General features: G+C 51.3%; 1 protein-coding gene and 1 long non-coding RNA gene across 11 annotated transcripts in view; one reads left to right on the top strand and one right to left on the bottom strand.

Annotated features, from left to right (window-relative positions):
• The window catches only part of PAX8 (paired box 8), a 55701-nt gene that overhangs the window by 21970 nt on the left and 10139 nt on the right, over positions 1-23592 (bottom strand). For 6 of the 9 annotated variants that reach the window (XR_008995761.1, XM_036930748.2, XM_036930745.2 and 3 more), the window contains exons 3-4: positions 2831-2996; positions 867-1067 (exon numbers count right to left, since the gene is read on the bottom strand). Coding sequence is in view for 8 of the 9 variants with exons in the window: in XM_036930748.2 (XP_036786643.1) it covers positions 867-1067; positions 2831-2996 (367 nt within the window). In the remaining variant the exon portion in view is untranslated. The remainder of the gene's footprint in view (positions 1-866; positions 1068-2830; positions 2997-23592) is intronic. The other 3 variants (XM_036930747.2, XM_036930744.2, XM_036930742.2) reach the window with 1 other exon arrangement.
• LOC118934849 (uncharacterized) lies at positions 846-22976 on the top strand. 2 transcript variants are annotated; one of them, XR_008995762.1, is made up of 5 exons: positions 846-953; positions 3597-3726; positions 11815-11933; positions 17318-17469; positions 17743-22976. It is a non-coding gene; the product is annotated as an uncharacterized LOC118934849 (long non-coding RNA). The 2 variants fall into 2 exon arrangements; XR_005033605.2 differs by having other exon boundaries at positions 18587-22976.

The following is a 23592-nucleotide window of genomic DNA, read 5'->3' on the forward strand; positions in this document are numbered from 1 at the left end:
ACCTGTTCTAGACCCTTTCTGCTCCCACTGCATCTAGAGTGGACTTGCTGAAATGCAAGTCAGTCTCTGGCTTAAAATCAGCCAAGGTTCTTCCCAGTTTTTATAGGCCAGAAGCAAGAATAGGTAACATGGCCACCAGGCTCCCAGGGCAGCCATGCTCTTCTCTATCTACTGCCTTACTTTCAACTTCTTGTATACAGTGCTATTAGCCACAGGGCCTTTGCATGTGTGGTCTCAGAGCTCTTTTTGCTCCTCCTTTCACCTAGTTAGCTCTATTCATTGTTTCTTACTTGGGGGCATCTTTTCATACCCTCCCTAAACCAAGTCACCCACTGCTAGCTCACATTTCCTCCTCCTTAGCAGGACTTAGAGCTGCATTTTTACAATGTTTGTATGGCACTCAATTAGTGTCTGTCTTCCCACTGGATTGTAAGCTCCACATAGAAAAGGACTCTCTGTCCCCAGGGCCTAGTGCCTAATGGGTGAATCATATGTGAATGAGTGAGCGAGTAAATGATTGATCGGGGTAGCTGTGAATAATTGAATGACTAAACAAATGAGCGAATGCTTGAATGGGGGCCAGGTGAGGGGTTGTGTGTCTCAGAAAAGGATCAATTCAAGAAGATTCTTTTATTGAATGAAAGAGAATGTCATGTGTGAGGAAGGAGCTGGCAGAATGAAGAGCCCACACTACAGGGTGGGGTGGATGCAGGCAGCAGGGAGGAGGCAGGGTGGCCTGGTGGCTTCCGGCTGGTTCTCCAGCAGGTGGCCCCTCCCAGGCTGTGCTCCACCCACACCGGGCACTCCTTCAGTCCTGCCTGACACCCCAAGCCCAGGTGCCCTGCCCCCACTGTCATCTGTCTCACCTGTTGATGGAGCTGACACTGGGCACAGTGTCGTTGTCACAGACGCCCTCGGCCAGGAGCCGGTCTCGGATCTCCCAGGCAAACATGGTAGGGTTCTGCCGCTTGTAGTCTCCAATCTTCTCCACCACCTTGGGGGTGGCCACCTTGGGCTTGGAGCCCCCTATCACTCCAGGCCGGATGCTACCAGTCTCGTAGTACCTACTCCAATAGAGAACCCCAAAGAATTACCCAATAAGCAGGTGGAGACTTCGGGCAGGGACTAAGAGACTCTTGTTCCCCTCTGAGGGAGAGGCGTAGGCATTCAAATGGGCCTCCGATGCTGGCCTCAACACCTGATGTGCCCAGTACTGGCCTTTCCCCTGGCATCTGTAGGTTTCTGTAGCTGCCAAACCAGAACCCTCTGCTAAAGGCCTCACTGTGGGACAACTGGCTTCCTCTCCTTTCCATCCCTCTGGCCAGTCTCCTGCATCTGAGCACCTGCAGGAACAGCCCTCTGGGGCACAGATTCCCCTCTCGAGAAAGGAAAATCTGACACACATGCTTGGTGTGTACACATGGTTTACAGAGGCGGTTTTCCAGTCCAGCTTCTTGGTGAAAGCTCGGCTCTGTCCTCCCTGGCCGTCCGGGCCTTCGGGCCCTCTGCGCTCATGCTGGTCTACATTTGCTCCCCATTCCTCTCCCCTGACTGTCCCCCCACTGGTTTTCTACCAGTGGTTCAGGTGGAAGCTGCGCCTCATGGGCCTGGGCCCTTCGCCACATCCAGGTCCTTAAGCCTCCTCCACTGCCCCAGGCTCCCCACTCCATCTCCCTCCAGCCCCCAGAGAGCTGCTTGGCAGATCAATGACCTATGTCAGCATAGGCTTCCCTCTGGGTTGTGGAATCACTCTGGTCTCTTCTGCTGTGAAATATAATCTGGCCCTTACAACTCCACGTGTTGTCCCAGCCATTCAGGGCTCATGTCCTCGCTGGGGCACTTGCAACCTGTCTTGGGAACCCCTCTCCTGAGCCCAGCCAGGAGCTCCAGTCAGGAACCAGGGCTTTCCACAGCTCAGTTACTGTTCAGGCCCCTTTGTCCCTTTGATCAGAACTCCTCTTGACTCCGTGTAAGGCTTGGGTGAGGGAGACAGGTGCATCGGGCTGATGCAGAGCCACCCAGCCAGGGGCATCGGACAGGCTGGATATGCAGCTATGTCAGCCCAGAAGCAGGACTTTGCTGTTCCTGGGCCCTCCTCAACCTCTGGCTCAGTGTTTCTCACCTCTGGCTGCAGAAATTAGAATACTTGAGGGGGCCTTGAACCTATAACCATAATGTGGGCCCCATCCCCTAAAGTTCTACTTTAATTGGTGTGGGCTGGGGCCTAGACACTGAATTTTTAAAATTAACTTTCCCCAGGTGATTTGAACAGGCAGCCAGGGCTACAAACCACTGCTCTGGGCTTAGTGTTCAGAAGTGTCACTTGGTCATTTCATGGACATCACAGCATGCAGCCCTGGCTCCCTGAGAAGTGGATCCTGTGGGTCCGGGCTGGGGATTGGGGACCCACATTTCATCCAGCAACCCTGGAGCTTCTGCTGCAGGAGTTGTGGCTTGAGAAGCACAAACTCAGATGACCCTCATGCAGGGATATGTGGGTGAGGCCTCAGGAGCCACCTCGATGACATGGCCCCTCCCTACCAACTCCATTTCCCTTAGTCTCAGCAGGGGAGGGCCTTTGGGGAAGATTCTCCTGCTGTAGGAGCAGAGAAGCCCATAGAAAATGAGACGTGGGGCAAAAGAGAACTAGAGGGAGAGAGAAAAAGACAAAGGAGAAGAGCCGAAGAGCAGGGGTGGGGGAGGCTCAGAACCACCAGCACCTGGGACCAAAGCCGGACAGTGGGTGGGCCCCATCCTGGGAGGGAGGGTGGCTGCAAGATGGGCAGGTGAGCCCTGCAGGAAGTGGCTATGGGGTGAATTTCGTGCTTACCTGCCAAGGATCTTGCTGACACAGCCATGGCTGACACGGAGCTGGCGGGAAATGTCGCAGGGCCTCACGCCCTGGTGGGCCAGGTCCACGATGCGCTGACGCACCACTTCAGGCAGAGGCCTGCCATTCACAAAGGCCCCTCCTAGCTGGTTCAGCCCTCCATGGCCTAAGAAGACAGTAGTCCCGGGGACAGAAGTCAGGGCCAGGGAGGGCGGTTGGGTGGGAATTGGCCCAGAGGGAGGGCACCGGATGCGTGAGAGACTGCAGGCACGAGCCTGTTTCAAGCCCTCTGTGCTCCTGCCGTACCCACTCCTGCTCTGTGCCTCTGAGGATGGCCAGCTGTTGTTGGGGAGGGTGGTGTATGATGCCACAGAGGGCACATGGCCCCTGGGGGCTTTCTGGGCCTGCTCAGTCTCCTCTCAGACCCTCAAGTTTCATTCCAAATAACAGCCCACCACCTGCTTCCCTCCTTTGGAAAAGTAGATAAAGAATTGACAATTCGGGGTCTCCCTAACACGACACAGAGCTGTGTGGTCTTGGGGAAGCCCCTCCTCTCTCTGAGTCTCCTTTCCTCATCTGTACAAGGACAGAGGACTAAATCAGTGGTCTGTTTCTCTTTCTTTCTTTTAACCATAGAATCAGATTTTTAAGCACAATTATGTTAAGAAGTACAAATACAAAAGAATTAAAACAGAGCTGGTTAAGCTGGGGCCCGAGCCACCTGTGACTCCTGCCTGAATGACCCCTGTGGATTTTTCTCTAACAGGCCATAGCACTGAGAGAGCACTAACAGGCTGGCAGACCTCCCTGGCACACATTCCCATTCCGGGGGGTCCAGGACTGGCGTGTTGGCTATAGGCAGTTGTGCAGAACATGGATATGCTGTGGATATGCGAGTATGTTTCCTTAGCTGCCTTCCTGACTTGGTCTTTGCCCTCTGCCCCCAGCTCATGTTTCATTCTGAGCCCATCTACCTAGTCAAATGCATTTACTAAGTGCCTTCTCTCTGCCTGGCAATATACCAGGCCCCATGGCTGCTGAGGTGAATAAGGCAGAGGGGATCCCTGCTTTTTCCTCATGGGTTTTAGAGCAAGGGGTCCAGACCAGCAGACAGCCAATTACCATATGCTATGTGACCACTGCTGGGATAGGTGACATGCAGAGGGTTGTGGGAATCACTGCAAGGCACCAAGCCCAGGCTCAGGGGACCATAAAAGGGTTCCTGGAGAAGTCTAAGCTGAGGCTGAAGATAAAGACATGTTAGCTAAGTGGAGGAAAGAAGAGAAAAAACTGTTCCAGGCAGTGGGAACAGCATGTGCAAAGGCTTGGAAGCAAGAAGGTGCTTCTCTGTTAGAACTACTAACATGCTCAGCTCTCTAAAGTCTCTGGATCCAGGGTGACCTAATTTCAGGGCTGATATCTCCCTTTGCCCATGAAGAGACTGGGGCTTAGAGAATTTTAGTGACTTGATTTGTATGGGCTGTGACTCAGCTTGTATGAGGAGAATCCAGAATCTAACCAAGGATTAAGGCTCTTGTCTATGCTGCTCCCTGGGGTGAGCCCTTTTCAATGGCCAGAACTGATCCTGGAAGCCTGGTGCTGGCTCTGTCATCATACACTGAAGGTCCCATCGTGCAGGCATGAAGGACATCTTTCCACACCAGGGGCATGATTTGGTGATCTGGCAGGGATGGTAGAGACCCGGGGGTGGGAGTCAGTGGAAGCAGGCAGGCAAGGAGGAAGAGCTGATGCCAGGCTTTCTGTGTGAGCCCATTAAGGACTATTTATGGTTGAGGATGGGAAGTGCCTCTGCTGGGCACACAGTGCCTGTTACCACCCACTGATTAGCACATTCAAAGCTGCCTTGCAATGTCTCCTCTGGGGCCCAAGCTGTCTTCAGCAGAACAGTCAGTTTCTCTTAAAAAAAAAAAAAAAAGAGGCTATAAGCCTCTGGCCTGGGCACTAAGTCAGGAGGAAAATCCCTCTGGTCAAACACCCAGTGGAAGGGGCACAGTGCTCTGTCTGCCTGGTGGAGGCAATAGGGTTAGCTTGGGCACAATTTCTCCTGTCCTGTCCAAGGCAACACATCCGAGCGAGTGCTCTTCCACCAGGTCGGGGCAACCTCCGGATGGGTGGCGGAGGAGCCCAGGCCCGCTCCTGAACTTATTCTGCTGGCTTCTCACTGGCCACACGCCATCCTTGGAGATGGCTTAGCCACCTGACCCTCCTTCTGTCCTTGAGGCCTTTCAGCTCTTTTGGGTCCAGACACTGAACACAAGAGGGAGCCAGACAGCCATTCAACTCAGGTACCCCGTGCAGCCCAGTTTTGTCCCCATTTTCCAGATCTTAGAGTGCCACGTCATCATGACCCCAGGGTTTAGGTGTTTGGGACCTAAATGTCTGGAAGCAAGGTTTCCTACAGGTGGAGTTCTTCACCCCTGGAAAGGTAGCAGCTTAAAAAAATAAACATCATTTTTGGGCGGCATGAATTAGGTATTGTGCCTTTGAAAAAATCTGCCCATACTCCATGGACACTGTAGGCTATTGTCTGAGTAACTTTGTGTTACTGTGCAAAGCATGTTGGGCCAGACTCCTGCATTGACTGCCCACTTTAATTTTATCACCTGTGAAAACTGGAGTTGATTTCTTCCCTAAACTTAGTGTTTTCATGCATTGAATGGAGCTAACAAAACATTTTGCTTTGCTGCTGATTTTTAACAACTGCTATCAGATGGGGGAATGAGGATGAGGAAGTGTGTGGCTAGCTGAAAATCTTGATATAAGTGTCAAGTTTTCCTAATTTTTTATATTTACATGGTTGTGTATTATGGCCCAAGCTTGGCCGGAGGACAGGGGCAGTGGTTCTCAAACTTGAGCTTGCATCTGAATTACTTGGGGGAATTATTGAACACAGGCTGCTCAGCCCCATGCCCTGAGTTTCTGAATCAGTAGGTCTGGGATGGAGCCGAGAATCTGTTATTAAGAAGTTCCCGGCTGGCGAATCTGCTGCTAGTCTGAGGCCACACGTTGAACCATTAGTTTAGGCAGGGCAATGACTGGTAAAGGAAATTTATGAAAAATAACTAACTACTGTGTACCTCCCACCCCTGCCTCACCTTCTTCTAAGAACAGTAATTCTTATTGCTTGTCTATTACAGTTTTCATTTCTTTTTCTCTCAACACATATGTACCAAATGAGTACCACGAGTCAGGTTCAAAGCACTGAGCATGCCACCTTCAATAAGACGAGAAACAGGGCTCTCAAGGAACTGAAAATCTTTACGGGGGATGAAATCACACAAATTGGGAATCTCCATGTTAAGGGAGAAGTTTCTTGAAAAGGGTGAGATCAGGTGTTAGCACAGTCCCTGAGTGGTAAGAGGGAGGAATGGTTTGGAGGGAAGAAGCTGAAGAAGGTTCCACAGGAAAAAAATCCACACGCGAGGTCTTGGTGTTCTCTAGAAATTGAAAGACATTTACTGTGGCTGCAGGACAGGCAGGCAGGAGAAGGGGAGTTTGGAGAGAGCCTGCTAGCTGCAGATGGAGATGGGCCCTCTGGTTTGAGGTTTGGAGCCTGTAAGGGAAGGACTTTTGTCCCTCCTGTGTCCGGTGTGGGGGAGTGGACTCCTTCGGGTCAGTCAACACCAAACACCCAGAGGTGGGTGCAGCCTTCCTTCCTGCCCTGGCCTGCCCACTGTACTAACCACCTTTCCATGAGGCTGTGGACAGGGTGGGCTTTGAGGCCGGAAGCCAGAAGTGAGTGGCAGGCCCAGGTTCGCAACTTTGGGGAAGGCTTGAAGATTCCTAAATAAAGGCCCTTTGCATAGTCTAGAGGGTGGGTGGGAGTGGTGGTTGTGAAAGAGAAAGACAAGACTGGCTGGTTGGAAGCAAACCGCTCTGAGTGGGAAGGTCCTCAGCCGAGGGCCTGCCAGTGCTCTGGGCCGGAGAACTCACCCTGCAGTTAAGGGATTTGGGGCTCTGCAAAGGTCTAGGTGAGACTATTGTCCAGAAATAGTACTTTAGAAAAGTGACCATTTAAGGAGGTCTTAAGACTTTCTTTGGTAACTTCTTAACACACGCTTACAGGACTCTGGGAGTAGGAATGGTAGAAGGAAAAGAGAGAGGTTCGTTGTCCAAAACTCGTGCTGCATGTGCCCACACCAACCCCTTCAGATGGAGGGATGTTTCCAGGGGTCCCACTGTCCTCTGCACGTGGCTCTGTCTTGGCACTGACTGCACTGGACAGCAACTCTAACTGCTTAGATTCCTTCAGGAGCTCTCGTCAAGGGCAGGTTTTGCTTACCTAACCCTGGCACAAAAGCTTAATTAATGCTTCAGTATATTCCTGTGACAGAAAAATGCCTTATAAATGTGAGGGTGTGCTGTGACAATTCCTGTGTAGCCTCCCCACTGTGGGACCCCTGAGTCCCAGATTCCAGCACTTTCCTCTTCTTCCGTCTGCCTGATTCCTCATGCCTCTACCAATCCTGGTGTGATGCTGTTCAACGTGTTGTTCTGGGAAAATTTCCATTCAACTACCTGGGGACTTTTGCTTTAGCCCCAGCGATTGTCCAGGTGGGAGTTAGAGCGCTGGCAGGACTCCCACAGTGGGAGATACAGTGGCTGCTTTGGGATGTCCTTTAAATCACGCTGTGCCTACTCCCCTTGCACAAAGGAATGGCCTTGCCAATGCTAAGCGGTCTCTGACATCCTCAGCCTGGTGCTGTTCTCATTCCCAGTGCGCTGACTTGCAGGCCTGTGATCTCCCACTGTAACCTCCCAGCTGCTTCCCTTGGCTACGTGCCTTCTTAGAATAAAGGCCAGGGCCTCTGCCTCAAACTGCTGCTAAAGAAAGTGTTCCACGACCATGGAAACCTTCTGCTCCAAACTCTTGTTCCACCTTCCACCCCAAGTCTGCTCAGCAGCTCACACCGGCGTCCACGGGTTACCTAGGCACACTGGCCCTTGGCCTAGGATGAAGGGGCCACATGAGGAGAAGCAGTGTTCAGCGTCCGCATCCACCCCCCGTCTGGCTGCAGGGCCTTGGAGTTTCTGCCCCTCGTCTCTCCTCCCAAGGGAACTGGAGAGGAGAGGCTGTGCCCGGGGCTGCTCTCAGACTGCCTATTCATTTCTCTTTGCTCCTTCGCCCTGCTCTGGAACCCTATTCTATAGCTCATCCTCCTGTTTCTTTTAGATGATCTACCTCCCCCACTGTGCCAGGTGCTTCCCTTGGGTCTACCAACACCACTGCGTCAGTCCCCAGCCCTGCACCCACCCGGACACACACAAATCCCCACCCCTGCACTGTGACATCTTTTCTTCCTACTGTTGCCAACCAAATTCCTCAAAAAGCCACCATACCTGCTGTCCTTTCCTTCATTCCCGGCAGCTCACTACAGCCTCCGGCTCCAACCTGAGCTGGGTGGTGGCTGGCGCTGTGTGTGCTCTCAGGCTCCCAGTTCCTCTACCTTCAGACCCGCTCTCATTTCTCTGTAATGGGGTTCTCTTCCCTCATTTGTTCTCTTTTGTCTATTTTTTTTCCAGGCTTCTCTCAAATCCCAGGGCTGTGCTCACTCTACATAGTCATCCTTGGTGATCCCACCCCTTTCATTCTTTTATCTACTACCCCCATCCTGATGAATCATGGGCATCCCCAGTTTCTCCAGCCCACGTTTTCCCCCCACTTTTTTATTCAACTTCCTGTTGGGAGTCTCCTCTTTGGTGGTAAAGAGGCCCCTCCCCTAGTGTTGTTTGGTTGTAATGACATCAGCTGCCATGGGGGTGTAGAGCCTGCTGCTTCGGCCTCATCTCATGTCACCTCCCACCACACTCTCTGCCTGGCACCCTCGTGGGCCTTCTGCATGACCTTGGAAATATCAGTGCGTCCTCCTGTCTCAGGGCCTTTGCACATGCTGTCTCCTCAACCTGGAACTACTGTCTCCTCTTATCCAGACTATTCCTACCTATCCTGCATATTTCCACACAGAGTCACTTCCTCCTGGTGGCTTGGCTTTATTCCAGAGTAGGTTAGGATGTTCTGATGTTCTCGGCATCCTTTACCTTTACCTTTACCTTTCCTGCATAGCATTCATTCAAATTTTAATTTTATATTATTTGTACCAATGCAATTATTTGCGTGATTACACATATGACTAGTGACTATCTTCTCCCACCAGACTGAAAGCTCCATAAGGGCAGGACCATGTCTGTTTCATTCATTGCTAAATTATATTAGGTGTTCAGTAAATATATGACACATGAATTAACAAGCAGCCTCTAGCTTCTTGCATTCTCCCTATATCGGAGGCTCACCAAACCCTGACATTTTTGCCTCCTAAATATTTCCCCAATCAGTACCTTCCTAGCCATCCCCAGCATTTGCACACCCACGTGTTCAATGATCAATCTGACACGTTTACTGAGCACCTGCAACATGCCAAACACTTTACTAGAACTGACCACGTAGAACTGATCTTTGCCGTCATGGAGCATCCACTCCATGAATAGGTGGAAATTTTAAAAAATGAACACAAAAATAAATGTACAATTATTGGATAGTGCTAGGAAGGACACAACAGGGTGTGGTACTAAAGAATAATGGGGTGGAGGGCGAGGGCCATAGTTTCAGGTGACCAAAGAAAATCTGTCTTAGGTGATGTATCATCTGCGACAAGGGTGAGTAGCTAGTCACCTAGACTCACCAGTCTCTGCACTTGACCTTGCACACATGACACTTTGTTGGCGAGCAACACATCTAAACCCAAAGTCTGACCCTCATAGGCACTGAGAGGTGACTCACGGTTACTGTGGGGGTGGAGCTGGGGTGGGTGGGTGAAACAGGTGAAGGGGAGAAAGAGGCACAAAATCTCAATCATAACGTAAATTAGGCACAGGGATGAAAGTGCAGCATAGAGAATATAGTCAGGGGTTCCATAACACCTTTCTATGTTGACAGACAGTAACTGCGCTAGTGGGGATGAGCTTTTAATAATATCAGTGACTGTCAAATCACTGTTGTATACTTGAAACCATTATATTATTGTTTATCAACTAAACTTTGATTTAAAAATATATCAAAACAAGAAAATACCCACAAAAAAAACTACAAAAATAAATAAGTAAATAAATAAACAAGTGGAGCCTAAGTCTGACCGTACCCCTCCCATGCTGAGGAAACCCTCCTGTGCATGGCACCATCCCCTGCACGGTGAGGTCCAAGCTAGGAAATCTGGAAGACAATGTCCACATGAGCTGACCCCGGCTGACCTCTCCAGCCTCGTTTCCTACATGTCTCAGCCTTGAGTCTTGTGACCCGGCAACACAGAATTGCTGGCTGTTCTGCCACAGAATCTGAGTTCTCTCTCCCCTGAGTCTTTGTTCATGCTGCCTTCTGTGCCTGGACTGCCCTTTCCTTACTGCCTCTTGACTGATTTTTGAGTCCATTCAGAAAGCTGCCTCCTACAGGAAGACTTCCCTGCCTTTCCTGCTTGCAGTCTCTGATCCTTTCTTTTAAACACGTCAGGACATAATCTCTACCAGTACATATAGCAGAATATGTGTCTGTTTATACTGGCTGTGTCTCCCTGAATGGACCACATGCTCCTTGAGGGATGATGTAACTTCTTTATCTCAGAAACCCTAGTATCTAGTATAATGCTGGGTACACAGTAGGTACTCAATAAATGCTGGTGGAGTTAATTACTGGAAGGAAGGAGGAAGGAAGAAAGGAAGGAGGGAGGAAGGAAAGAAGGAAGAAGGGAGGGAAGAAAGCGGGTCTCAGACAAACTTAGTGAAGCCCACACATTCTTTGCCCTAAGCAGGATTCTGTCTTTCAGACATATTAGACGTAAGTTGTTTAAAAAAGGGAGGTCCAGGAAAAGAGAGTCTGCTGTCTGACTGCAGGGGCCAAAGGGTGAATGTGGATGCCCTCCTCCAATGTCAACATTAAATGAGGGCATAGCTTTTCCAGGAGCATCACGGTTCACCTACCACCTCACTGGTCTTACAGGACCACTTTGTGACTTGACTGCCACTGCCACCATCTCACACTGATGAGGAAACCATTACCAACAGAGGCCTGCAGATGCCAAGTTGAGAAGCTTTATCCTGGCACCTTGGCCATGGAGGGTCTGTGGGGAATAATGAGGGGTGCTCCATAGGTCGGCCCCCAGGGGAATCACGGCTCTGAGGGAAAGAGCCAGGAGAGGCAGCTCAAGCTGGGGGGCCCTGGGGTTGAGCGGCAGAGCCACCCTTTCAAGGACTCGGACATCCCAGGGTCCAGCCAGTAAAAGAAACGTGTTCCCCAGTTCTCACTGCCAAGTTGCTCAGCACTGTGCCTAGCATTCAAGACCAAAGCCACGGCCAAGCCAGCCTGGGTCCAGTCAGAAAACAAGAAACCTGTTCCTAGAGATTTCATTTGAGGGGCTTCAGTGGGGGTCTTGCCTGTCTGGGTGCAGGAGGGCTATAAGCACAAAGGTGCATGGGGGGAACCCCTAGCTGGCATCTGCAGAAGCAGCTAGCACCCTGGGGCCAGGTGAGCAAAAGGAAGAGGGTGGGGTTAGAGGCTGTGGCATGTGGAGGGGGGCCATGGAGCTGGGGCTTGGGCCTCCAAGTGATGGCCTTTCTTGGCCACCAGGACAACTGAGATGCATGTAAGCCGGTCCCAGGAGAGCAGGAGTCCGGCTGGCCTGCTGCTGTGAGGCCATGCTGCCAGGAGCCACAGGCGACCCAGCACCCTCCAGCCTTCTGCTACCTGCCAGGTGGCCCATTTATCAGTCCCTCATAGAGGCCCAGGCTGATAAGCGTTTTTATATCTGACAAGTGGGTGAGGTTCATTTATCAACTTATTTCACCCACTGAAGAATAGAATAGAGGTTGGGAAGGTGGGCTTGGGAGGCAGACTGCCTGTGTTCAAAGCCCTGCTCCACCTCTGATGAACGTATGGCCTTGGCATGAACTTTGCTTCTCTCTACCTCTCCTGCCAGGTGTGTCGTGTGATCTGCATAACACGAGGCACATGGAGCCCTGGGCAGCCCTCCACAAACATCTCCATTCCCACCTGACCAGCACTGCTCCAGGCTCCAGGGATACCGCAGCCAAGCAGGTGGGTCCCCACTATCTAGGAGGTTATAGTTTTATGGGTGGGCTTCAGTTTAATGAACATATTTCTCAGCAAATGACAAAGCTGTCCGACTCCATTTGCCCATCTTCTTGCTGAAATCATTTTCTGCTCCTGCTCTTCCAAAATCGTTAGTGAAGGACAAGGTTCTGAAATGTCCTGATGGGGAGGAAGTAATCCCAGTTCTGTCTTTCCCCTCCTGGAGTCACTGTGCAGGTGGTTATTCCGGGATCCCTGGGCTTGTTCCTGGTGGTCCACAATCCTGGCCTGCTGGCCTCCAGCCCTTAGGCGGGGTCTCCACACACTTCAGTGCAGCCCAGGAGGCCCCAGGTTTTGAGACCATAAGGACCAACCCCAGCACCCAGGCTCCTAGCCTGTGAAGCTCTGGCCGACCAGAGGGTCCCCAGAGGCCCTTAGAACAATAGCATAAAACGTTTGGTTTCTGTGGGCGCTCTCATCTTAGAGGAGCCCAGAGGGAAGGAGGTGTCCTCACTATTTGTTCATCCCTGACAGGGAGAGGGCTGGCAGGGGTGCAGGGAGGGAGACAAAGCGTGGATAAAGAGGTGTCCTCTGGATTAGCCCCCGGCTGGGGAAGAGTGAGACGTAGCTGGTATTTTACCAAAGTTAGACTTAAAAGAAGAGGAATGAAGGAAAGGAGGATGGGAGCGAGGGCTGTTTTCAGTATCCTCCCAACTGAGAGGGGATACTGAGGGCAGCATAAGGCGGTGGACCAATCCAATGCTTTGGCTCACTCCGATCTCATGACAGCCCTCTGGGGTAGGCAGCATGGCAACCCCACTGCACATATGGAGATGGGGGGCAGAGACTGTAATTTCCCAAGGCTGTGTCATTACAGAGGGGCAGAGCTGAGGGTCCCATTGCTGCTTAGCCCCCCGTGCCCGGGGCAGCATGTGATTTAGGACTGCCAGACCCTTCTCTAGGGTGAATGTGTCTTCACATCACTTACTGAGTGTGGGACATTCCAAAACCCATTTCAAAATCCTCTCCAGGTTTTCATTTGTTGGGGCCTAATTTTTCCTTTTCTGTGATTTTCTCTGGTCAGAGTATAAACCTAATCCCATTATATGCCCCCCATCGCTCCCTGTTGGTTGATTCCCCTCTACTCTCTTTCCACCCCTCCGCTCCCGTCTATTTCTCTGTCCTCAATTCCTTCCCACCACTTGCCCACGGGCAGATCCTGGTTCTAGCCCCTCCCCGCCCCTATGGAGCGGGCAGCCCCGCCCGTGCCACTGTCCCACTGTTCCTGTTCGCCTCCCCAGCTCCTGGGGCCGGCCCCTCCCTGAATCTTCTTTATTGCCTGCCTGGCTGCTCAGGTTCTTTATCCATCTCCCCTCAAAGGCATTCGCAGCTCGCTGTTATTCTTGTATTAGCATTGAACCCATTAAAGCTAATTTGTTTGCCCTAATCTCCATTTATTTTTCCCTAGTTGATATTAGATTTCCCTTTCTATTGCTCCAGCATGATTTTCTCTTTGTCTTCCTAATGGTCTACCCCCCTCTCTCTTCCTCTATTAATCTGGTTGGCTTCACTGTGTGGTTTCAAGGCCTTTCTCCACCTCCCCCAGCCCTCAGATTAACCCTGTCCCCTCCCTCCCAGGAAGGGCCCTAGTGTGTGGATTTCTAGGGATGGAGCTGCTGCAAATGTCAATAGGCCTCTAAGCTCCCTAAGAAAAGTCCTGCTTGGCTTGAGGCCCTGCCTCGTCCTGAAGTCAATCTGGACGCCTTGGGAATCTGGGGACTACAGAGCTACGTGCAGGTGGGAAAACATGGGCTGTTCTGAGTCCTGAAGAGTCACCGAGGCCAAGGGCTCCCCGACTAGGTTCCTCTTGGGGGCTGTCTCAAAGATTTCCAGAGGCCTCTGCCAGCTTCCTCAGATCTATCAGTTCTCTCAGTAGCTCAAACAGTGGATGGGCCACTCTCTTCCCATGACCCAGATTGGGCACTGTTTCTTCTCCAGCCCTATGTCCCAAACTGGAGACAAACTCTCTTGCCTTCCTGAAGAGGTGAAGGCTCCTCTCTGAGGATGTGGCTTTGTGGTGGCCAGTCCACATTGCACACTCTGGCCTCATGTCCTGAGGACAGAAGCCTGCCTGGACCAGTTCTCAGGAACGTTCACCATCCCCTGCCTTCCCCACTGACTGCCCCTCTCCTGGGGTCAGTGCACTGCCTGCCCCCTAGAGACCTAACTCCTTGAGGCAGGTGCAGTGCCCCCTCTGACAGGGTGAGTTTGCCCTACAAGGAGGAGGCTTTCCATTGGAATATCCTGGGGCATTCAGGAATTTTTCCACTTCCGGTCAGTTCAACCAGAATCACTTGGCATGGTGTCCTTGAATCTGTATTTTTAAAAAGTTCCTCTGGTGGTTGCTGAGAGCTTATATCCACTGAGTAGATGATCAATAATATTTATTGAGAGCATTAATTAATTGATCAAATATAAACTTGCAGTCAGAGCCTGTAAACAGAATGTCCCAGGGCTCGCTGGAGGTTAACTAGAGGTCATTCCTCTGGCCTCTTCCCACTGAGCTTCTTAGATACCTACAGGCTCCTGGTATCACATGCTCGGGGCTGCAGTGAAAGGCCCAGGGCCTGTGCATTTGGGAGTATGGAGATGTGCGAAGCAGGTGTGCCAGGCCCCACTGGCTGTGCACTTACTAGCCCAGCATCTATACAAATCATTGTGCTGTACCTTCGATTCCCCCTGAGGTCAGAGGCCTGTAGATATTAATGCTGATTTATAAAAAATGGGCCTCTATTAAAGCAATCTTTAGTTCATTAGATTTCAAGTGAGTGAGCACCCACTCTGTATCTAATAACATTCCAGGCTGTGTGCATGTGGGGAGATGGTTTCTGGGCAGAAAACACAGTTCTTGTCCTTGAGAAACTTGCAGGTTAATAATCCCTGACATGTTATAGAAGCTTACGCTTAAAATCCATTCACCCTCATTATCTCCTTCAATTCTTTCTACAACCCTGTGGAATACCTAAGGTGGGCTGTGTGTGTGCACATCTGTGTGCATGAGTGTGCATGTGTGTGTGCACAGTGAGATGAAGGTGGATCGTAAACAACTCCTGGCCTGACATCTGTTGTAGCATTCTTCTAGGTTCTACAGCTTAAAGTTGCAATGTTATAAAGGTGGGCTTTGTGGCCACTGATTTAACACTCACCAGGAGATGGGTAGGGGAGGAAAGGGGGAAGCAGCTAGAAGGGCCCCTGCTGGGGAAAGGAAAGCATGGAGTGGGGAAAGGGTACAGAGGCAGAAAAGGAAAGGGAACAGCATGATGGGGTCCAGAGGCTGAGGGCACCTTGAATGAAATGAAAACACTCAAGGAAGAGAAGAGGGGAATCTTACCTCACCCAGAAGGTTGAATAAAATGACCCTTAAGATTCTCTAACTGGGATTCTATGCTTCTGAGATCTTAACTAAGATCAGAGATGATTCATCAGCTCAGCAATGAAGTGGCTGGCAAGGGTGGGCTTTGGCCTGAACTTGAGGCTCACTTAGAAAGGTGGTGTGTGTGTGTGTCCTGAGGGTATGTGGCTGTTCATGTCTTCATGCATGCTTATGCCTGTGTGTGTGTTTGTGTTGTCTGTGAGTATACCTATGTGTGCACATATATGTGTGTGTATGTCTATGTGGATGTTCGTGTCTGTGTGTGTGTCCATGCAGGTGCATGTGACTGTGTCTGTGTGTGTGTGCAGCTGTTGGTGTGTGTGATTGTTTGTGTCTATGTGAGTGTGCATGGCTGTTCATGTGTGGCTGTGGCTGTGTGTGTATCTATGTGTGTGCATGGCTATTCGTGTGTGTATGGCTGTTCATGTGTGTGTGTGTGTGAGTCTATATGTGTGTGTGCACATCTCTGTGTGTGTGTGTGCACGGCTGTTTGTGTCTCTGTGTGTGTCTCTGTGTGTGTGCATAGCTATTTGTGTCTTTGTGTATGTGTGTGTGTGTGTGTGTTGTGTGTGTGCATGCGTGGTGCAGAGCTCTCAGGACCAGGGTGGGGATGAAGGAAGAGGCCTGGCTGGCCATCCTGAGAGAAATAGGTGGGAACAAATGAAGAACGCTTTTTTTGAGCCTGACATGCTGAGCAAAATTTGACAGAACTGCGTACCTGTGGTTTCCATACCTGTTGACATATCGGCAGTGAGTTTCCCAGAACCCCGCACCATAGCAAAGCGCCACACTCTAGAAGCCGAATGATCGTTGCTAAGGAGACAGAAGGGACAGAGGGGGCTGACATGGCCTGCAGGCTGTGGTTTCAGGAGAGGGAACCAGGGTGCTGAGAACTAGGAGGCCTGGGGTTCCCCCGCTCTGTGGCCATGCCTGCCTGTGCCTCAGTTTCCCCATCAGGCTTGGAGGGAGCAGATGATATTTAATGTCCTCCAGTTCTAACATCTACAACTCTGGGACTGCCCTGAAGCCTGGAACAGAGGCCAGAAATCCCAGCAAGGGTCTCAGAGACCTCTAAGTGGGGGCCTTGGGCAGCTTTTCCATGCAGGGAGCTACCTGTGGGTGGCTCTGAGTCTACCTGTAGAAAATGAGGGAAACTGGCTCTCAGTGGTCCATGGGCTGCTGCATACATGTGTGATGGTGGAGTGATGGCTCTGGCTATGGGACTATTGAGGTGACACATTAGTATCCTATCCAGCACCAGAGCTGTGGGGCACTGCTGAGAATGTCCCTGGACAGAAGGGAGAGGTGACCCATCTAATGTGACAGACTCACTTCGTGGCGGAGTCAGGACAGGACTCACATTTTCTGAACTTAGTCCCTATTCATTCCACCTTCCAGAGACCCCTTGTGACCTGAGCACAGTGCTGGCCGGGGTCACCCTGGCAGACAGTGGGGGATGGAGGTGGCAGGGGCTGGCAGAATGTTCTGAACCAAGACACAGCCTGAAAGATTTCTGGCCCTCTTCTCAGCTTGTTTGTTTGCTTGGCAGTTCGATTTTCTCATGTAGAAGGCCCAGAGATGGGATGTAGAATCCCTTCCTCTGCGGGAACACTGGGGTGGGTGGGAAAAGAAAAGCTGCTGAGAACATATATTGGCTTCTCCTGTCAAGCCCAACCCAGGGCCTCTGCAGCTGGTGTCACTCAGACCTAAAGCAGCTAAGGGTTGGTTCAGGGCTGGCTGCGGGCTGAGCTACATCAACAATCTGTGACACTCACATTGTTAGGCACTGAACTGTGTCCCCACAAAACTCATATATTAAAGTCCCAATTCCCAGTACCTCAGAGTGTGACCTCATTTGGAAAAAGGGTCTTTGCCTATGACCAAGATGAGGTCATCAGGATGAGCCCTGACCCAATGCAGCCCTGTCCCTACAAGAAAAGGACGTGTGCACTCACAGGGAGGATGCCACGAGGCTGGAGCCAAGGAGCACCAGAGATGGCCAGCTTACAGCCAGAAGCCAGGGGAGAGGCAGGAGCAGACTGTCCCTACAGCCTCAGGGGGGACCGACCCCGCCCACACCTTGAACTCGGACTTCCAGCCTCCGGAATGGTGAGCCAATCCATCTCTGTGATGTAAGCTCTCAGTGTAAGCACCTAGTTGGGGCACTTTGTTATGGCAGCCTCAGCAAAGGAACGCACAAATCAGCAGGGCTGTAACTGAGTTAGATACAGCAAGCTTGGGGAAGTGTGCCAGGGCTGCTCTGCAGGGCATCGATCTGCCCCGCAAGTGACTTTTCAGCATAAGGCAGTGAGCAAACACCTTCTCACGTCTGGTGCTCTCTACGTGCACCTGCTTCTCTTGGCATTGCCATCCTCCCTACAGAGCCACCACCCTGGCCTCCCTTCCTCAGTCTTCTATCATGTGGTCAATCCTCCTTTAAAGCATGTGGTGGAAGGATCAGCAAAGTCTTCGTGTAGCTGTCCATCACTTGGGCCCAACCAGGCTGCTCCCTGCCACTTCCCACCCCCCATCTACTGGGACTTCCAGGCTTCTCCTCCTTTCAAGAACTTTATGGACCAGTCTGTAGGTTGGTTATGGACTCACCTAATATTTGCAAAGCCCTTTGAAAGTGCTTTGAGGTAAGTGATACTTTAATTTAACTCAACTCAACAAATATCAGTTGGGCTTTGGTGGCATCACAGATGGTCTTTATGGCCCTGGGAAGAGTGGGCTGGCATTTCGAGCTCATTTTCCAGGCGAAGGCACCATCCTGGAAGTGGCAGTGGCTGTGCACAGCCGGTCAGAGTGGGCCTGCCACTGCATTTGGGTCTGGTCTACTCTTGCCCACGGCCAGGTGGGGAGTCCCTGAGAGGAGCGGGTGCCGGGAAGGGAGAGGGCTGCCTCCCTGGCAGCCTGAGATGAGAGACACTAGAGTGCGATGACTCCAGATGCATGGGTCTCAAATGGTGATCTACAGCAGAACCACTGGGAGCTGGTGAATGATGCCGAATCCAGGGTCCCACACTTGTTGACAGAGCCCCAGGAGCTTCTGAGGCTGGGACTAGAGACCATACTTGGCAAACACTTGATAAAGCACATTTTCAAAAAGGTTCTTTCATTTAGCAAATATTTATTAAGCATCTAACACATGTCTACTAGGTGCCAGATATAGTGTGGGGAATTTCATTCCCAACCTACAGAATCTTAACACCAGTGGTTCTTACAGATGGAGCCTACATCTGACCAACCACCCTGCCCAGCTGATACCCAGAGCCACCAGGGAAGTCCCCTTGGATCAGTCTCACCCAGACCTGCCAGTGTTTGCTGATTCCAGGGACCACCACTGCCCAACTGACTACCCCACATCTAAGCCCAGGCCAGCAAGGTGCCCCTGGAACCAGGGAGGGTCCCACTGGGGTAGCTCAGGCCTCAGTGGCTACATCTGGTTCCCTAAAAGGCTGCATTCCTTGTCTCCTCAGTCCCTGAGTGGCACTTATTATAAAGAAAATAGAAGAGTAATTACAGCAATATCATGTGAAAGGATCAAGTGTGTTTCATGTTACGAAACCTTCATTTACAAAACTCAAATGCACAGGTTAGGCCAACTGGTAAAACAATAAAACATGTGATTGGACAATTGTGTGAAAATTACCATCATGGGTATTTGTGGAGCCCACATGCCCTGTGGGATTGTATGTAAAGCACTGGGGAGATAGAATGGAAAGAGTTCTTATTTTAGCCTGACGGTCACTGCAGGTGAGGGTGTCTGAGAGGGGCTGGCTAAGGAGGTGGAACCTGGGGAGAGCTTTGTCCAAAGGGTGGGAGTAGGGACGGTGTTCTTGGCAGCTGCCACTGAATGGGCAGAGGCACAGGGCGGGAATGCACACAGTGTGTTTTGGAAACAAAGACTAGTTGGCTGGAATATAGGTTTGCATATGGAAATAGCGGGAAATAGGGTCAGGGAGGTGGGATAGAATGTTCTCAGCTCATACACCAGCGATTTGCCCACAAATGCCTGTTAATGATTGGATTAAAAGGAAGTACAAGTGAGGCTCTAAGATTATTTTGGAAAATCACCAGGCTAAGATCTCCAGAACAGGGCAGGGAAAGGAGGGAAATCAGTACACGTTGATAAGGTAAATCACCTAGCTCTCACAGATTATTGCCAAGCTGTCCCATTTAATAAAAAGGTGAGAAAAAAGACAGATCAGTTAGGTATATGGCTCTGGCCAGACAGCTAAAAAGAAGGTGAAAATCAACAAGGGAAGTGTGAGTAAAATACTTCCAAATAGTGAGAGCACTTTGACCCAGGCTTCTTGGCAACAGGGTCAGAAATAATGCCTTAGCCTGGCCTCTCTGGGCAAAGCCCCCCCCAGTTTGTCCGAACCCTGCTGTCTTCCCATTGCTGTCTGCTTTACCCAGGCTGACTCTGGCCCCTCGGGCCTGCATGCACTGCCAGGAGTCCACATCTCTGCCCCTGCTGCTCTATCCCGGAGTCCTCGGGTAGAACCCTGCCCCGAAGCTCCCTCTCCCCACCCAAGCAGAGCCCAGCACGCCTCCCTCTCCTACAAGCTCAGCATGGTGTGACAATCTGCATGGAAGCCTTTCCTTTCTCTTTGCTTGTGGCCAGAAGTCCAGTTTTCTTTCTGTTCTCTAGAATGTCAGCTGAAGAATGATCTCATGAGCTCTGTAGGCCCCAAAGCCTACTCCATGCCAGCCATACTGAGCGACTCAGTAATGTGTCCTTATTGAGCTGAATATTAGAGTAATAATGCCTCTTGAAACAATCTGGAGTTAGAACTCCAGGCTTAGTGAGAGCACGTCACAGGAACTGGGAGTCGTGAAGCCCAGCAGGGTGTTGAGGGAGCAGTGGAGGATTTCCCCAGGACACTGCCTGGCAGGTGTGGCTGTGTGGGGAGTCTGAGTCAGAGAGGGAAGGGACACCAGGTGCTTTGTAAGGAGCTGGAGTCAAACTTGAGGTGGCCCAGGCACAGAGTCCAGACTGAGCACCCACATAAGAGAAAAAGGCCAGGAGGAGAGGAGACAGGTCTGTCATGGGAGAGCAGAGAGCTGGGAATACAAGCATCTCTGCATAGTGGACCAAGTGGCCTGCGCATCTGAAAAGAATGAATCGTGATTTCTACGGCCGGTATTGTGGGCTGAATATTTGCACCCTCCAAATTCATATGTTGAAACCCTAACCCCAGTGTGACAGTGTTTGGAGCAGGGCCTTTGGGAGGTGGTAAAAGTTAGATGAGGTGGTAAGGTGAGGCCCTCACGATGGGCTTAGTGTCCTTGAATGAAGAGAAAGAGACACCTGAGCTCTCTTCAGGCCCAAGCACTGAGGGAAGCTGCGGGAGGCCATGGCGCAGGGGCAGCCATGTGCAAGCTGGAAGAGGGTCCTCAGAAGACCCCACCATGCCAGGACCCTGAACTCCAGCCCCCAGAACCTTGAGTAATAAATATCTGTTGTTTAAGACCCCAGTCTGTGGTATTTTGTTATAACAGCTCAAGCTAAGACAGGTGGCTGGGATGGAAACTGAAGGATGACAGGCTCTTCGGAGGAAACTTCCGGGAGAGGGGTCATGGCTCCAGGTGTGCTCCAGGGAAGCTGAGATTGAGGTAAAGGGGCAACTTGTACAAGGTGTGATGGGTGAGTGTACTTACTCTGCCACAAAGCCACTGGATTCCTTAAATGACTGATACACATGCGCGATATACCATGTGCTTTGAAAGGAGGGGATTTTGTTGGGAAAAGTGATATGTGGGAGGTGGGGGCCCAGGGAAGTGGCTCCTTTCTTGGATGGTGGCAATGTAAATTCTCCAGAATGGAAGCACTCAGGATGCCTCTGAGGCAGGTGTGTGGAGCTCATCGTTTCCCAGAGTTGGAGTGCCACCGCCACCACGTGGCAATTTCAGCCTCAAAACACCAGCTTCTCTGACACTTGCCAGTAGACTGGCCAACTGAAGGTCACACATAAGTGTTCTGCAAAGAACATTGCAAAACAGTATGTTCAATGTAGCAAAGATTATCACATGTTGCTCCTCATATCCTAGGTCCTAAGGGAAGTACCAGGTGGTGGCCATTAAAAGGAAAAAAATTACACCTTAAACTCGAAGACATTTTGTCCATAAATGTACTTTTCTCCTGCCATTGTTCAGTTTCATTATATCAGCGGGCACTCTGCCCACCTAGCAGGGCAACACTGTTTGAGAGTCACTGATTTATGAAAGTTACACAAATATTTGTGGATCAAATGTACAAAATGTTCATGGTGACAACATATTGCTGATAATAATCAGTTCATGCAGGTGCTATAACTACATCCATGAGCCTGGCTCCTGCCCACAGTTGCCCTGCAGGCTTTAGGGAACAGCATGTGTGTCCATAAAGGCAGGGCTCAGGGGCTTGGGGCAGCACTGCCTGGGTAGGTGATTAGGAGGATCTTCTCAGGTCTGAGTAGACAAGCCCAATGGTGACTGCCCTCAGCTACCTACCTGCAATGCTGTCATCCTCAGGGGACCAAGAGGTCAGATCCTAGAATAGGCAAGTCCTGCTGCTCTCCTGGTAACCCTGTCTGCTTCTGGGAAGAGCCACCTAGAACCCGAGACCTAGCATTCCTAGCAGCTCTGACAGTGGCGTGAGTGACCCGCGCAAATGACAGATTGTCCCTGAGTCTCATCTGGAAACAAGTCTGTGTAAGGCCTTCCATGTCCCATAACTTAAGTGGGGGGCCAAGAAGGAGTGCATGGCCAGACACCAGAGTTCCTCTGCTCAGGCCTTAAACTATAGGTTGCAAGAACAAAGAGGTCGCAGATTGATGACCTTGTGCCTAAACCGACCAGAGATGACTCAAAACACAGAGCAGAGTCCCCACATATCTTGAGCCCCCATCCCTACCACACCCATTATGGGTGTCTTCTCAGCACCTATGGACTCAATCGGGACTCAGCAACTGTAATTTCCTGGCTGCATCTCTTGGGGTGTCTGAGAGCAGAGGTTTCTCCAGCCTTCTTTTTTCCACCCACAGACCTAGGACAGTGTGATGTATATACACATACAAGGACTTCTTCCCAGTGTGTATGTGTGTGTGCAAGGGTGAGCACTGTATGTATGCGTAGGTGGGTATGTGTGTGAAGACATGTCACTCACATGTGTGTGAGTGTGGGTGTAACTGGTGTGTGGGTGCATGTGTCCTACACAGGAACTAGGGCCAAGACAGCCGGGCCTCAGGTACACAACCTGAGGGAGAGCTCGCTCTCAGGGAGGACCCTGCCCTTGCATGAGCCCCAGAGTGGGAGCCTCCTTAAATTTTGCACCTGGGTGCCTTTGGGCTTCACCCTGGTCCCAGCCTTGGTCACATGCATGTGTGAGTCTCTGCATGTTTGGGTGCATGAGAGCGCGTGTGCTGTGTATGCTTGTGCTTACATGTGACTGTGTGTTGACAGCTGTCAGTGGGTGTTGTGAGTGGTCAGAAGGTGGAGGAGGCCCTTCTCCTTCCCCTACCAGAACTCACCCACATGAGGCCACAGCCGACTGGGCTTGGGTGAGCCTTCTCTCTACCCTAAGCCATGCTCAGACAGCCACCCCATGTCATGGAGAGGGCCCCTTTTCTAAGTGTGGAGCCCTGCTCTGCCACAAAGCCTGTGGGGCCTGGGGCAGGGTACACCTCACGGGGTTTCAGATTCCTCACCAGCCTTGTCTGGGAGCCCCCACAGGCCCTAAACAACTCTGGGTCCAGGTGGGCTGTTTGGTATAACAAAAACCCATGAAGTTCCTGGGATGTGTGAAGCTCCCCAGCGTTCAAGTAGCTCAAGTCTAGAAGGCAAAAGCCACACAGATAAGGGACCCTACACAAAGCCGACTGCAACATGCTGTAAACCTCCAGTGCTGGACCTCAGTGAGCTGGGGAGGGGAAAAGAGTCTCAGAAGGCTTCAGAGGTGGCATTAGGTCTGGTCAGCAAGAAGAGCAGGGCTGCAGGGAGCTGTGACTAAGTGCTTCACAACACGTGCAGGAGCTGTGAGTCCACTGTACAGTGGAAGGCTGCCACGGGCACACAGGTATAGTTGGCTGAACAGAGGCGGGGGTGTCTCAAAACCACGTGTGCCTGACCCATAAGTCTCAGAAACATCCCCTTTGTCCTCCAGCAGTGGGGAAAGAGGGGCTCCCTGGCCTTAAGATGGCACCATCTACATGGGGCAGATTGGTGAGCCCACGCAAATGGGTCTGC

This window comes from Manis pentadactyla, chromosome 2, assembly GCF_030020395.1.
Source record: "Manis pentadactyla isolate mManPen7 chromosome 2, mManPen7.hap1, whole genome shotgun sequence".
Classification (NCBI taxonomy): Eukaryota; Metazoa; Chordata; class Mammalia; order Pholidota; family Manidae; genus Manis; species Manis pentadactyla.